General features: G+C 40.3%; 1 protein-coding gene across 1 annotated transcript in view; it reads right to left on the minus strand.

The window, feature by feature from the left end:
* The window catches only part of LOC128125281 (zinc finger protein 431-like), a 29,959-nt gene that overhangs the window by 11,611 nt on the left and 1,972 nt on the right, over positions 1-16,376 (minus strand). Inside the window, exons 2-3 of the mRNA XM_052762534.1 lie at positions 14,605-14,688; positions 12,404-12,467 (exon numbers count right to left, since the gene is read on the minus strand). Of these exons, the coding sequence (XP_052618494.1) occupies positions 12,404-12,463 (60 nt within the window). The 5' untranslated portion in view covers positions 12,464-12,467; positions 14,605-14,688. The remainder of the gene's footprint in view (positions 1-12,403; positions 12,468-14,604; positions 14,689-16,376) is intronic.

Here is a 16,376-nt window from a genome sequence, read left to right on the forward strand (position 1 = left end):
GAACATTACCCTGAACTCTGAGAATCCTGTGCAAGGAGGGTGTGAGTACTGTTGGATCCAGTGTGGTTGAGGAAACCAGGAGAATATGACCCACAGAATCAACAAAACAGGGTTCATAGGGGCTCAGAGAAACTGAAGTGTCAATTGTGGAGCATGCATGGCTCTATCCCAGGTCCTCTGCATAAGTGCTATGGTTCTTTAGCTTGGAATGTTTATGGGAGTCCTAACTGTAGGAGTCGTGGTGTTCTGGCTCATTTTTAAGCAAATGGGACTCTTTTCCTTTTATTGGGTTACTTTGTCCAGCCTTGCATCTTGTTCTGATGTATTTGTTTAATATCCCTGTGAGGCCTACTCTTTTCTGAAGGGCAACAGAGGAGCAGTGGATCTGAGGAAATGGGGATTTGTGGAAGAGGGCACTGGAGGAAGTGGAGCAAGGTGAGGTTGGAGTGAGGACATATTGTATGATAGAAGAATAAATGCAAAGGGAAAAAATGAAAATTCATTAAGTCTAAGTTCAATGATCCTCACAATCTGTAACAGTCCAAACTGTGCAAATGTCCAAAGTCTCTTCTGACCCTTGACTGTCACATCTTGTAAAATCAAGAAACAAATGAAGGACTTCCAACACACAATGGCACAGGATATATTTCCATTTAGAAAAAGAGGAATATTCTGTATTGCAGCTCCCCAATAAGGCAGACATCCCCTGCTGATGTCCATTTCACACCAGCCAGAAGAACAGGTAGGCAGCCAGCAGCCCATGAAATTTCTACACTCCCTACATTCCCACAGACAAAATCCCATTACAAGCCTCCAGCTTGTCCCTACCCCCAAATCACATGGATATCTTATACTCAAGTACAAGCCAATCATCTAGTAGAATAAGTAGGCAATCTGAGGCAAAGCCTCCCTGCTGGACAAGAGGCCATGCCAGCCATCAGAATTCCACATAGGCTGCTCACCTGTGGATCTCCTCCATTCTTTCAATAACTCTCAACACTACCCCCAATCCCACCTCCCTCCAAATCTATGCTTTGGATCCTCCATCTTGGGTGGAGACTACTTGCTCAAACAAAAGACACACCATCTGACAGATGTCCATGTAGGCCAACTGTCCACAGACCCCCACTCTCTCAGTCCCCCCTCTACACAACCAACAAACTCTCCCCCTTTTTTTCCCTTTGGTCGATCTGAAACTTGAGCAGATACTCCCTGCAAGAAAAAGTGCCACACCTACTGCAAGATTTCCAGCCCCCTACTTGGCTTGAGAACCCCTGTTCATCCATAGGCCACACAGACCACAAGACCAGAGAGCACATAGAAACCAAGGAACAAAACACCCATCTAACAAAGACAAACTGAGAAACTGGCACATAAACACAGTCAACTCAAATCCAGATACCTCGATACCATCCTAAGAATACAATCAACAACAGCAAGAGCAATATATCACTACCAGATTCCAGCTATCCTACTACTGCAAGCCCTGAATATTTCAACACAGTTGAAGCACAATTAAGTTAAGACCAACTTCATAAAGATGATAGAAGTCCTTAAACAGGAAGGAAATTAATCCCTTAAAGGAAGCAGGAAAAGGATAAATGAAATATTGGAGAAAATTAACAAATCCCTTAAGGAAAACAAAAACCAAAAAAACAAGCAAACAGTTGATAGAAATAAATAAATCTGTTCAAGACCTGAAAATTGAAATAGAATTAATGCAAAACAATGCAAACTGAAGGAATTCTAGAAATGAAAATCTAGGTATTTGAACGGGAACTACAGAGGCAAGATTCACCAAAAAAAAAAAAAAAAAAAAAAAAAGACATGGAACAGAGAATTTCAGGTTTTGAAGGTATGATAGAAGAGATGGAATATCAATGAAAGAAAATGTTAAATCTAAAAATTTCCTGAAACATAACATCCAGGAAATTTCGTACACTATTAAAAGACCAAACTTAAGAATAATAGGAACAGAAATAGAAAAACCTCAGCTCAAAGACCCAGAGAGTATCTTCAAAAAAATTCATAGTAAAATATTTTCATAACTAAAAGAAGATCACAGGCGAACACAGCCCACAAAATCACTAAGCAGGGCTCACAGGGGCTCATAGAGATGAAAAGAGGAATCACGGAGCCTGCAGGGGTCTGCATCAGGTCTTCTGCATATATGTTATCATCGTGTAGCTTGGTATCTTTGTGCAACTCCTAGCAGTGGGAGTGATTGGGGTGGGGGTGTCTCTGACTCTCTTGCCTGGTCTTGAAACACTTTCCTCTTACTAGGTTGCCTCATCCAGCCTTGATGTGATGGTTTGTGCCTATTCTAATTGTAACTTGTTATAGAGGGTTCTGTTGATATCCCTGGGATATCTGCTCTATTCCGAAGGAAAATTGAGGAGGAGTGGATCTGGTGAAGAGGGGAGCAGTAGAAGAATTGGGAGGAGCGAAAGGAGGGCAAAACCTGGATTGGCCATCTTCTTTAGCCACACAAGGATGGATCCCAGTGGTAGGACTGGGACACCAACCCAATCACACAATCATTGACCTGTGTCTGCATTCCTGCTGAGCCACACCTGGCCTGGCTCCAGAACATAGCACCTAGCCCTAATCCATCCTTTAAACATTACCTGTTGTTTCTCTAGCTGCCCTATGTGATTCTTGTGTGAGAGTCTCCTAAGGATACAAAGCCTATGCAAAACTTGGATCAGGAAACCTCAAAAACCATGGTACCTGAGAAATCAAGGAATTTGCACTTGGCATTGTATCTTTGGGAGCTCCTTTCAGATTATTTTGAGCATATGGAAATGAGTTGGCTAAACTATAATAGAGAGAAATAAAAATGCCTTAGGTGAAAAGAAAGTACTTCAGTCCTTCCAGGCTGGATCTCCCCTGCAGCAATGAAAGGCTAGATTCATTCTTAAGATGCCTCTGGGTCTTCTTTCCATGGATCCGAGTGAACCCACACTCCTGTGCCTCAACAAACAGTGGCACTGACCCACAGTGGTGTGTCTGCAAGGTATGCTGGGGCAATAGCAGTTTAAAGCTTGTGTAATTGCCAATGAATGACTGGTGTAAAATGAGGACTAGCCACAAGAGGGAGCCCATGCCTAACACGGCCTGGATGAACAGGAACTGAATGTTGAATGGCTCAGCAAATTAGGGAAAATACAATCTACCAAAAGAAAAAAGTCAATGAAATGATTCCTAACTATATTCTAGAATAATCAGAGAATGGTGCCTAGCCAAACTGTCATCAGAGGGGATTCTTCCAGCAGCTGATTGAAGCAGATGCAAATATCCTCATAAAACAGTAGCTGGAGCTGTGGGAACCCTGCTGAAGATGGGAGGAGGAGGCACTGTAGGAGCCCGAAGGGTCAAGGACACAGAACATAGCCCAGAGAATCAACTCTAAGCAGGAATCATAGTAGCTCTCAGAACATGAAGCAGCAATCATGGTGCCTCCATGGATCTATGGCAGGTCTTATGCATTATGTTATGATTGTCTAGGTTGGTGTTGTGTAGGACTCCGAACAGTGTGTGTGTGTGTGTGTGTGTGTGTGTGTGTGTGTGTGTGTGTGTGGTGGGGGGTGTCTCTGACTCTTTTCTTTGCTCTTGGGACACTTTTCTGAGAGGATGACAGGGTTGTAACTATCTTAGAGGAGGGTCAGACTGGGGGCAACAGTCACTGAGAAACCCACCAGAGGATGTTCCTCCCCTAGACCCAGACAATTAAGTGACACATAAAAAAGGACTTACAGACATTTCTTGCCATAAACTAAAAGATATGATAGATTATATACCGTACCTGTTAGAGGGAACAAGTTTCCTACAGAGAAGAAATGGAATGTCTAATTGTCAGAGAAAATGCGTCTGCCCAACACCAGCACACTTGAAGTATCTTGGCAGCTCAGAACTTCTTTTCACCCCGGAACTAAACTACCCTGAAATCCGGTGAACCGTATATCAGAAATTTAAAAACATTCCAATCACATATTTCTAAAGGATGATTCTAACCATTTCCTTTCTACCACTTTCTAAACTATTTGTCACATTTATAAGACAAATTTGAAAGTAGAAAGCAATGCTCAGAACTTCTAGAAACCAGAAGCATCAGTTTTCAAATCTGTCTTCCGACTGCACATCAAAATAAATGCCTATGTGTGCACACTGGACACACATATTTCAAGCATTATGCCCTTCCATAACCAGGGTGACAGAGTCCCCTCCTCTCCAGGGAATCCACATCCAAGAATGCTCAGAAGAGAAAGATTATTGCCTAGTTCACCAAATTGACCAAGAGAACCAATCACATTCTGACTCACAGTGCATCCCGGTTCCAACAGCTCTGACAGCTCAATAGAAGTGCTCCTCCAGGTTTAGGGTCAGTGGCCTCCATATTCCCCATGACAAGGCTTGTGGTTTCCCTCACAGCTACTTACATCAGAACCAGAGGAGAATCCTGGAAAGAACCTGCAGCTTACCTCCCACTGCTACTACTAATTGCAAGGCCTTCCCAGAGCCCCACATTATCTAAACTCACCCAGCTGGGCCTCAGGACATTAGCAGCTCCCCTACTAGGTAATTAAAGGACTCAGACAGCACAGGCCTTCCCAGCTCTGCCCTTCTACACTATGGACAGACAGGGTCCTAATCTGGGGAATTTTTATTTTAGAAGAAATTGTTCCAGTCTCCCAGAGCACTTTCTGTTTCTCTTGCAAAGGAACAGGGTCTTTAGGTGAATATCCCACTACACATTCAATGTCCAGTGCAGCCACCCATTGCCTCATAGCTGGGAAGTCCTGTAGCCAAACATAGGTCACATTCAAACAGTAACTGTTGTTAAAGCAAAAAGAGCCCATCAATTAGAAAACAATGAGGGATCAAGAAAGGGCCTGTAGGCAGGAAAGACACTGTGGACATGATGTAGTTATAATGTCAAAGAATCCTTTTGAAAAGTTGAAACAGGCTTCATGGCCATGTGCTCCAGGGATTTGTTTGAGAGGATTTCTCATACCTTTCTTCTCAGGCTGGACATCTTAAACCAGGAAAATCCAGTCCTGTGAGTAAGGGCCACAACATTTTACCCAGACTTTCAATTTTGGTTGAACTAGTGTAAGGGCAGTGATTTGGTTTCACAATAAGGTCAGTCCTTTATCCAGATTCTTTATTGCCCTGGTCTGTGGGTCCCAACACATGACCAGTTGGACACTTTTGATCACCTAAAATTGATGACATGATTCCTCATTGCTAATCTCCACTGCTGTCATATCAGGAATGCCCTCACCCTCCTGCCTGCCCCTCCCTGTCTGCACTGTCACTGCACCTGCTTCAGTGTTATCAGGGAACTCAGTCCTTGCTCAGGTCCCTCTCTTCATCTGTAAGTGCCCAGTAAAGGCCAGAGATAGTGGAGGACACTCATTCACTAGTCTAATTTTCCTTCTCATGGACTAGTCAAGGACCAGCAATGAAGATATCTTTCATCCTTCTTTCTGCCTCTCCATTTCTGCACTGTCACACTACACCAGATTCAAAGTTGTTTGATGACCTCAATTTTTGCAAAGGTCCTTCTTCTTTTGTAGGAGCCCAATAAAAGCCAGAGTGATTGGAGGACACCCATTAGCTCGTAAAGTCCCAGCCTGGAAGTCACATGACTGTCTTCTCAGCACTGGACAGCAGAGGCAGGATTAGGTGTTCAAAGCAATTCTCAATTTTATACCAGGAGGCAAGTCGAAGCTACAGAAGACATTACTCTACACAGATATAAATAATCAATAGCACTAGAGAAAAGAAGCAATGATATTATTAATGACTGAGAAATATTGGAGAACAGAAACAAACAGAAAATAGAGCAGCAATGCATTTAAAGAAAATAAAATTTTAAAACGTGATACCAATAATTGACTTTATAAAATGATAAATATAATTTATTGTAGCTAGAGTTTTCCTGTCTGGCCCACAGTCAGGACAAATCTCTCTCACCTGCCAGTCCCACAGCTGCTCAGACCCGACCAAGTAAACACAGAGACTGTATGGCCCATAGCAGGCTTCTTGCTTACTGTTCTTACAGCTTAAGTTAATCCATTTCTATAAATCTATACTTTGCCACATGGCTCGTGGCTTACCGGCATCTTCACATGCTGTTTGTCATCTTGGCGGCTGGCAGTGTCTCTCTCTGACTCAGCCCTCCACTTTCCAGCTTTATTCTCCTCCTTGTCCCACCTATACTTCCTGCCTGGCCTCTTTCCAATCAGTGATTTATTTATTGACCAATCAGCAACACACTTGACATAAAGACCATCCCACAGCAATTTATTCTTAAAATAAAAAACTTACCTATATTGTCATTGGAAAAGACTAGATTCTAACATAGTAGAGGAAATGCCATTAATAAGATGTAGACTGACCTTTCCCATAGGCACATGTTGGCAGCTGAGGTCAGTAATCAGATACAAAAAAATTACAATCAAATGGCCTGTTTCTCAGTCCTTTTTTGCTGATTTAACTGTGTCAAACAGGGTTGAACATATCTGCATTGGAGAGTTCCCTGTTGTGAAATTCAATATTCCTTGGCTTAAATTAATAATCACAAACTGTACCTCACCGATCTGGTGTTCATTCACATAATATGGATTAAAAAGGCTGGGAAATTCTAAAATCACTCCTCCTCACACAACCAGGACCTTATTCATAATGGTGATTCCAGCAGTTGATCAACTGCCCTATTTCCCCCTGCAGTGTACAACATAAACTATTCCTCTTCATCTGATCTGAAGGCAGAAGCCTAGTTCCACATGCAAATCCTTTTCCTGTGACTGTAATGGAGAGTCGACTACATGACATAAATGGATAATTTTAAAACTCTGAGGTGGTAAAGTTATTTAATTTAAGAATGTGGAAGGTGTAATATAGAGGACAGCGAGGTCATTGCCCAGGAGAGCAACAGGCTGGAATCAAGGCCACCCGAGTCAACATAGGAGAGCTTATCTGAGAAACATTTTTTCTAAAAGGCTGAAAATGCAGCTGTTCTAGATTTAATATGCTATCCAAGGGAGAAATTACTCCACACACTTACAAGATTAACAAAGAATCAAAGAATCACTTTATTGATACTATGCATGGCTAATGCTCAAAGGGAAGACAGCCTAGACAGACTTTGCATTCCACATATGCTGTCATCCTTACTTTCTTTTGGGTTCTATAGTGATATTTTATTTGTATTGAAATGTGATTTGTGTGATAATAAATAAAGTTGCCTGGGTGTCAGAGCTATTAGCAAGCCACAGCAAAAGCTGGTCAGTGGTGGTGCATGCCTTTAATCCCAGCACTTGGTAGGCAGAGCTAGGTAGATCTCTATGTGTTGAAGGATACAGCCAGCTTTGGAGACACGTGCCTTTAATCTCAATACCAACCATAGAAGACCTGGAGGTCTGTACAGATAGGAAGTGACTAGGAGGTCATGTGGTTGGGTTTACAACCAATGAGAAGGCAGAACAGAAACTCTATAAAAAAAAAGACAGACCCAGGAAGTAGGTCTCTTTCGGAGAGGTAGGACCACCATGACAGTGAAGGGTAAGGTTTTTAGCTCTTAGCTATTGCTCTGACCTCTTGGCTTTCATCTCTGTATTGGCTCTGTGTTTTTAATTTAATAAGACAGTTGGTTACATCTACAGGGTTCATTGCCACAAGCCACAGGAAAGTGTAATGGAATTTGGTATTATGAGAAACACGATTACTTGGAATGGTCAAGGACTTTTCCAAAGGTCAAGCCATGGCTTAAGAGGTCTTGGTGATATTTTATCTTTTGTATATATATTAGCCAGTTTCTACAATGATTTTCTTGTATGCTATGTGTGCTTCCAAGAACTTCTCTGCCTAGCATCCTAGGCATAGTCTTGTTTCTTGTGCAAATGAAGCACAGACCCTCCTTTCTATCACAGCCCAAATGGCATTCCTGAGCAATTGACTCAGAACAAAGGGATTTTTGCATACCAGGTGCAAAGTAGCTTTGAGACAGATTTCCTGGCTCCCACCAAAGTTACCCCACCCTGCCAGTATATGGTGACACAGGAAAATAGAGGGAGTTTTATTTGAGTGACTTACAGAGTCATTTACCTAACCACCTGTAAGATTGTAGATTTTGAGCACATTTATGATAGTCTTGTAACGTTTCACTTAACCACGTATATGAATATATTATGAGCACATAAATTCCCTTTCTGACTTATTCCAGGCCTTATCTGACCCCACAACCTTCTCTATTCACTCCCCTTTTGGGTTGCAAATGAAGCTGAATATCATGGCTCTGGTAGGGAGCTTGGAAGCTTTTGCTTTGGATTGTAAGATCAGGCTGCTGGTAGAGAGAGACCAGCTGGATCAGCAGCAGTGTCTACCTTGCTGTGCTGTGAGTGTACTTTATAGATCTCAGTCCATAGTAAATATTACCTGGCCTCTTGCCTCAGTGTCCCACATTACAGTTGCCTTGGCCCATCATAGTCTCACCTGTTCCTGAAGACCTGCCTCCATAATCCTTTGTACACTCAGTCCTTGGATGATGTTGAAACCCTTAAAACTCCATCCTCTGCCTTGGATGTTCTGTGATCAGAGGGTTGGGACACCATGACTGGCTTGGGTGACTTCTTATTCAACATTACAGAGTATCATGGTATGAACATGTAGACACACAAAAGGTAAAATTTTAAAAGTGAGTAAAAAGAAGGTTTATAAAAGCAACCACAGTGGCAGGTAATGGTGGTTGATCACACTGTATCCTCAGTCAGGATCCAGAGTGATAAATGTTAGTCATTATTACATAATACAGTAACAAAACCATGGAATTAATTGGTGATATCATTTCTGAAAGGAAGAAGAGGCTTCTCATTTCAATGAACTTAATAAACAAACTAATCTCTCATATGCACACCCCAGAAAATAACATCATTTAGATAAGCCTGGGGAGAGAGCCTTGGAAGGGCACGCCCGCTTTTTAGGCTGGGACACCATCGCAGGCTGGTGACATAATAAGAACATAATCCTTACAGGTCACTCTGAAGGAGTGTCACTTGGCTGATTCTAGATCTTATCAGGTTGAAAAATCAGTATTAACCATCACACAAAACTAATAAAATTTCCTGTGTAGATAGAGAAAATGTTCCTTTTTTAGTGGTATATCAAGTATCAATGAACCATGTTGGAGGCCAAAGTATATAAAACCTTTTGAGTATGGACTTATTCCTTCCCCAGATGTAAGCAACAATTTTCTGAGGATTGCCAGGGCAGAATTATGAACCTCATGTAGAGTAAGGCACCGTGCAGAACTCTTCTGACCCATGCTTTTACCTTATTAAATCAGAACCCCACACAAGCCTCCTCAGGAACTGACTGATAATCTTGTTACCAAAGAAAAAGAGAGAAAGAAAGACAGAGAGACACTAAGAAGAGAGATACACACAAGCATAGGGAGTGAGGGGCTGCCTAAATATTCACTGAAATGGAACTTACAGAGTAACCAAAACTGGAACAAGGCCCTGTATCAATTCTTAAGTGTGGCTCTCCTTCACAAGACCACACTTTCCCACAATTCTTTCTTTCTACTAATATCTGTGCTAAATCTATGACAAGCATCTCATTTTACCTAGGTATGGTCACAAGAGGCAGAGGCAGATAGATCTCTGCAAGAACCAGGCCTAGCCTATCTACCACATAGTATGTTCCAAGGCAGAACAGATTAGAAAGTGAGACTGTAACTCAAAACAGACTCAGTCCAAAAAGCTCTACTTAATAAACTTTGGGGCTGTGAAAATGATATAACAGAGAAAGTAATCACCTTGCAACTAACTATCCCTTTACTTCTACATTATAAAGATAGTTGCCATGCGGGGGTGGTGCATGCCTTTAATCCCAGCACTTGGGAGGCAGAGGCAGGCAGATCTCTGTGAATTTGAGGTCAGCCTGGGCTACAGAGTGAGTTCCAGGGAAGGCACAAAGCTACACACAGAGAAACCCAAAAAACTAACAAACAAACAAAAAACCCCAAAAAACAAACAAACAAAAACAGTTGCAGCCATGCATGCCTATAATCCAGTGTTTTTAAGGTAAAATAAAAGGTAGACAGAAGAAATCCTGCAAGCCTATTTACATGTGATAGCAAACTAGAGACCCTGTCTCAAACATGCTGAAGGGAAAGGGCCGGCACCCAAAATTGTTCTCTGACTTCTACACCCAAGCCATGACACACACACCTTCCCACACAGAAGTGAGCACATACATACAAACAGTCATAAGTAAATAAATAATAAATTTATTTATTATTATTATCATTATCCAATTATTACAATTGAATGATATGGCACACACCTTTCATTCCAATTCTTGGTTGGCAGAGGCAGGCAGAGTTCTGGGAATTTGGGGCCAACCTTGTCCACATTCTGAGTTCAAGGACAGTCAGAGATACATAGAGAGACCCTATCTCAAAATAAAATTGCAACTTTGATTTGTATTGACTCATCCTGAAATCCTTTTTGAAATACACTCAAGTTTCCCAGCTTAAACCTGAGCGGAGGTCCTGAGGTTCAGGATAATAGTTCTTAATTTCAGGTGTCAGCCACTGGTCTCTGTCAAATAATTCATGGAAATGGATATAGCAAAGTAGGATAGCCAGTCAGATCTCCTTGAATTCAAGCCAGATTTGTCTACGTAGGGAATATGACAGTAATACATTTCTCAATGAAACACACACACACACACACACACACACACACACACACACACACACACACACACTCACTCACAAATAAAGTTGAATACAATTTTGTTTTTTGTTTGACACAAAGGAAATCTCAAGTTGGCCTAAAACTCACAGTCTATAGTATAATGAATAATATATGTTGAATATTTTGTAATAATTCCAGTAAACATTTCATGATATAACATGGGCTAAATATTCCAAGCTGAGCAGTTTTCTACATAAGAGGGAGCTTCCAAACAATTGTCTTTATATTTACATAAATATCAAGATAACGGGAAGTGGGAAAATTTTTATATTGTTTACATTCCCAGGGTGTTTTCCTCCACCATGGGAATTCATTATTCTATGAAATCAGTATCTATTTTTCTTAAACTTTTTCTAATTTAGAAACATTTTAACTACTTTATTTATAAATTATGATATTTGTTTGTTTGTTTGTTTTCAGTTTTTCGAGGCAGGGTTTCTCTACGTAGTTTTGGTGCCTCTCCTTGATCTTGATCTGTAGACCAGGCTGGCCTCAAACTCACAGAGATCCACCTGGCTCTGCCTCCCAAGTGCTGGGATTAAAAGCATATCCACCACCACCACCTGGCTGGGCAGTTTGTTTTAATGCTAAGACTCCAAATGTGGAAGCTGTAACAATACTCTTTAAAGCAAATATTCAAGCTACCAACTACCCAATGAAATTTTAAAAATGTCTTTTCTAAAATAGTTAGAAAATTTCCAAGTATTGTATTGAATTTTTTGGAGTACCACTTTATTTTTAATTTTACTGGGATCAAAAAATAAAAGAAGGTTGTTGACACAGAATTATGCTATCAGTTATTGTGCTATTAGCACAATGAGTGAAATAGCTGTTATTGTATGTTATAGGAAATAAAAAATGACCATAGTAGATTACTAGAATTTCGACTAATATCACAAGAGCAATTACACAAGCCTATATTTAATGTGATTCTATCAACAGTGAAGTTAGCAGTGTTTCTCATAATATTTCCTCTCTAAAGGGTAATGAATCATGTGCTGCCTTAGACAGGGTTTCTATTGCTGTGAAGAGACACCTGGACTGTTGCTGATTGGTAAATAAATAAATCACTGATTGGCCAGTGGCCAGGCAGGAAGCATAGGCGGGACAAGGAGGAGAATAAAGCTGGGAAGTAGAAGGCAGAGAGAAAGACACTGCCACCCATCACGATTACAAACAGCATGTGAAGATGCCGGTAAGCCACGAGCCACGTGGCAAGGTATAGATTTATAGAAATGGATTCATTTAAGCTGTAAGAAAAGTTAGCAAGAAGCCTGCCATGGCCATACAGTTTGCAACCAATGTAAGTCTCTGTGTTTACTTGGTTGGGTCTGAGCAGCTGCAGGACTGGCAGGGGAGATAGATTTGTCCTGACTGTGGGCCAGGCACACAGTGGCTTACTGGCATCTTCACATGCTGTTTGTCATCATGGCGACTGGCAGTGTCTCTCTCTCAACCTTCCACTTCCCAGCTTTATTCTCCTCCTTGTCCCGCCTATACTTCCTCCCTGGCCACTGGCCAATCAGTGATTTATTTATTGACCAATCAGCAACACATTTGACATACAGACCATCCCACAGCACTGGACCATGGCAATATTAATAAAGAAAAAACATTTAATTGAGGTGGCTTACATTTTCAGAGGTTTTGTCCATTATCATCATGGTGCAACATGGTAGTGTGCAGGCAGACATGGTGCTGGAGAAGGAACAGGGCATTATATATCTAGACATGCAGACAATAGGGAATGGACTTGAACACTGGACATGGTTTGAGCATATAATGAGACCACAAAGCCCAACCCCACAGTGACACACCAACTCCAACAAGGACATACCTATTGCAAACACAGCTATAACTCATAATAGTGCTACTCCCTATAAGATTATAAGGGGGTCAATTACATTCAGATTACCACAGGTAATAAGTATTACTCTTTATAAGGAAATATTATATGTCCTCCTGTGTAAGGAAACAGTAAACCCATACTGCTGAGAAAGACTAAAAGTATGTTTGTTTCTACACCATAATTTATTAGACCATGAAATATTCGGTGGGGCCCCCCTAAGGCCCCATGATAGATTACATAAAGTATTCAGCTTCCATTAAACCAATGTGCGAATAATGACAAAGTTGCTCTTTGTCCACGAATTGAACAGGAAGGCTAGTGAGGCACTTCTTAAATACAAGGCTTATTTTCTGAGATGCCTGTTCTAATAACTTTGCTTCTAATAACTTGTACAGGTTAAATTTTATTTTTCCCATTTTTTCAGATGCCTAATGAAAAGCCATGTCATTACTAATTCCAAGGCATCTTGGTGTCTTATTTATTATTCATGGTCAAACATATATGTGAATCAGAAGCTTAATTATATAGAGCATAGTCCTCACTGAAAGGGTCTTAGCTGATCTGCTCTAATTCCTGTTTCCTCATGCCTTATATACCTTTCTCCACCTAGTCATGTCTCTTCCTGGGATTAAATGCATGTGTGCTTCTTAGTACTGGGACTAAATGTGTGTGCCATCATGGCCTGGCTCTGTTTCCAGTATAGCCTTGGACTGAGATCCATAAGGATCTCTGCATCTGGAGTCATAGGACTAAGGGTGCGTGCCACTACTGTCTGGTCTCTGTGTCTAATCTAGTGACTAGCTCTGTCCTCTGATACCCAGACAAGTTTATTAGGGTACACAATATATCACTACATTTCCCCTTTTTTATCATTTCCAGAATGTTGAAAGTTGCTTACAATGCATTTCCTGTTTACTTAGGTAATATTATATCCTTCTGGGGTATTTGATAGAGTTGAAGATTAGATAGTTGCAATTTTCCTTAATTAATGATAAAAGATAAATTAGATATGAACCTTAGACTCACAAAAATAGGATAGATGATAGAAAAATTCATTTAATTTTGCCAAATATAAATGGACTAGATATTGTAACTGTGATTCTTGCTTGATAACTGTATGCTATATGTAATTTTACATTGTTAAAGTTAAAGTTTCCTATAGTATAACCTTCCTTTTTCATAAGACAGGAAAGGGGAAGTGCTGTGGGATGGCCTTTATGTATGCTGTGAATATGTGTTACTATGATTGGTTAATAAAGAAGCTGCTCTGGCCCATGATGAGTCAGGTTATAGATAAGTGGGAAATCCAAGACAGAGACAGGAAGAAGAAAGGCAGAGGTGGGGGGAGACACCATTCTGCTGTCCAAGGAGCAGCATGAAATGGAATATAGGTAAAGCCATGAAATACATGGTGACATACAGATTAATAGAAATGGGCAGAGTTAGCTAGCAAGAAGCTTGAGCCATAGGCCACAGCCACATAGTTTGTTATTAATATAAACCTCTGAGTGATTACTTTATAAATGGCTGCAGGACCTTGAGACAGGCTGGACAGGACAAAGGAAGATTTCCTGCTACAATAGCCTTAGACACACATGTAAATTAGCTCTGACAAATAAAGTTATAAAAAAATATGAGGACTAAGGAGTTGCCTCATACAATAAAGGCTGCTTCAACCAAGCCTAAAGACTAGTTTGATCCACAAGACCAATATATAAGACCACTCAAAAACTAGTTTGATCCACAAGACCTAATGACTAGCTTGATCCACAAGACCAAGATCCAAGGCCTCCAAAAATGCACTGTAAAAATGTGTGTATGCAAACTGTAGAATATTGAGCACATGCATTTACATTAACAAGACAAGTCATGTTCTTTTGCTCTTTCTTCCCCCTAATGATAGTACATTTTCTGGTACCCTATAGACATTACTTCTAATATCTGCTCCATTAATTTACACACAATCTTTCTTACAAACTCTCTTACCTTAAATGGCTTTTCTGAATCTTACTCAGAGGCCTCCCTAAGACTTTAATCAGCCCACTTAAGTTCCAATATTCAACTTGCTCTCTAGTAAACAAAAAAAGAGTAATATTAATGAACTCCTAGATATTTTCACTTCTCAATATTCCTAATCTTTAATTTTTCTTTGTATTTTGCATGCATATTCATATGAAGATGCAAATTGTGTATGGTGGGCAATGTTCATGAGTGGGCAAGAGGACAACTTTGGGTGTCATTTCTCTGGTGTCATCCTGAGATATGATTTAGGAATAAAGATCAAAGTTTATGATACCTGGAGTGGATACTACCCACATCCAAAGCATCCTTCTCTTTTTTATACCTCTGAACAAACTCATCAAGCTTGGTTAAAAGCCAAACTTAACAAAATACAGACATACTAGATACTAGATGCTTTCATAATCAAATATTGCAGTCTTGGAAAGAAAGTCAAATTACTTGAAAAGAGTAATTCTAAAAGATAAACTAATTGTGAGCATTTATTTGTTTGTTTATTTGTTTATTTTGATATTTTGTTTGCTTTCATTTTCACTACACAGCCTAGGCTTGCTCTTAACTCACAGTCCTTGTACTGTTTGGCTTTTCCTCAATATGACATAAGCTAGAATTACTTGGGAAAAGGAACTTCAATTATAGGGCGTTTTCTTGATTAATGAGTTATGAGGTAGGGCCCAGCCCACTGTGGACCTGTACTATTCTTGGGAAGGGAATTACAAATTCCAACATTAAATCATTTTTATTTAAAATTCAATTTCTAGGCTCCATCTACTAACTGGTATGAGTCAGAGTAACTCAGATGGTCTTGAGTAAGGTAGAGTAAACTCTTCTTGCCTTCCATACAAGTAGCCAAATTTAGTTACCATTACTCCACATTTGTTGTTTTTGTTTTAAAATCCCCCATATCATGCTCCCCCTCAATTGTGTGAATGGAACAAGGGATATGACCAAAAGCCCTCAGTCTCCACAGACTCTGTTATACAGCTTTCATTGACTGAGCCACTTTCAAGTCCAAGTCTACAAGAAGCAGTAAACCTAGCTCTTCTGATCTAACACTACCTTTTTAAAATTGATAGAAGTACATGACTTATAACCTCAGCACTCTCAACCTGACAGGAGAGCTGCCATGAATCAGTGGCCTCCCTGGGCTAGATAATAAAACAACAAAACAATTCCATTCAGGATTGTAAGGGCAGGCCTAAGACTTTCAAGTCCTTTGCAGCAAGAAAAAAATCACATTTGAGGTATCATTTTTTATTCCAAATTTCTTCTCTGTTGCTGTGATTAAATTATCTTACCAAAAGGTAATGAACAGATTTCTTTGATTGATACCCTAGGTCACAGTCCATCCTTGTGGGAGCATAGGATAAAATCTCAAGCTAATAAATGAAGACAGAACATGAGGAAACATTGCTACCTAGCTTTGTCTCTTGCTTTGCCACTGTCTGTCTTGTGCTAAACTAGTTCTCTTGTCCAGTCCAGGCCCACTTGGTTAGAGATATTGACAACTCAGTGGAAGAGTTTCAAACATCAATTGCAATCAACACAATCTCTCTCAGAGACAGTAATCAGATATTCTGATCTAGGCACACCCTAAATTGATGTTCCCTCAGATGACTCTAGGCTGTGTCATGTTGACAGTTCATGCTAATTAGGAAAAAGAGACAATATATATTATTGTATATGAGAAGGTTTTCAAGATCTAAAGCCAATATATGATTTATATCCAGTACTTAAGC

This window comes from Peromyscus californicus, unplaced genomic scaffold, assembly GCF_007827085.1.
Source record: "Peromyscus californicus insignis strain IS unplaced genomic scaffold, ASM782708v3 Scaffold_4__1_contigs__length_199733344, whole genome shotgun sequence".
NCBI classification, from domain to species: domain Eukaryota; kingdom Metazoa; phylum Chordata; class Mammalia; order Rodentia; family Cricetidae; genus Peromyscus; species Peromyscus californicus.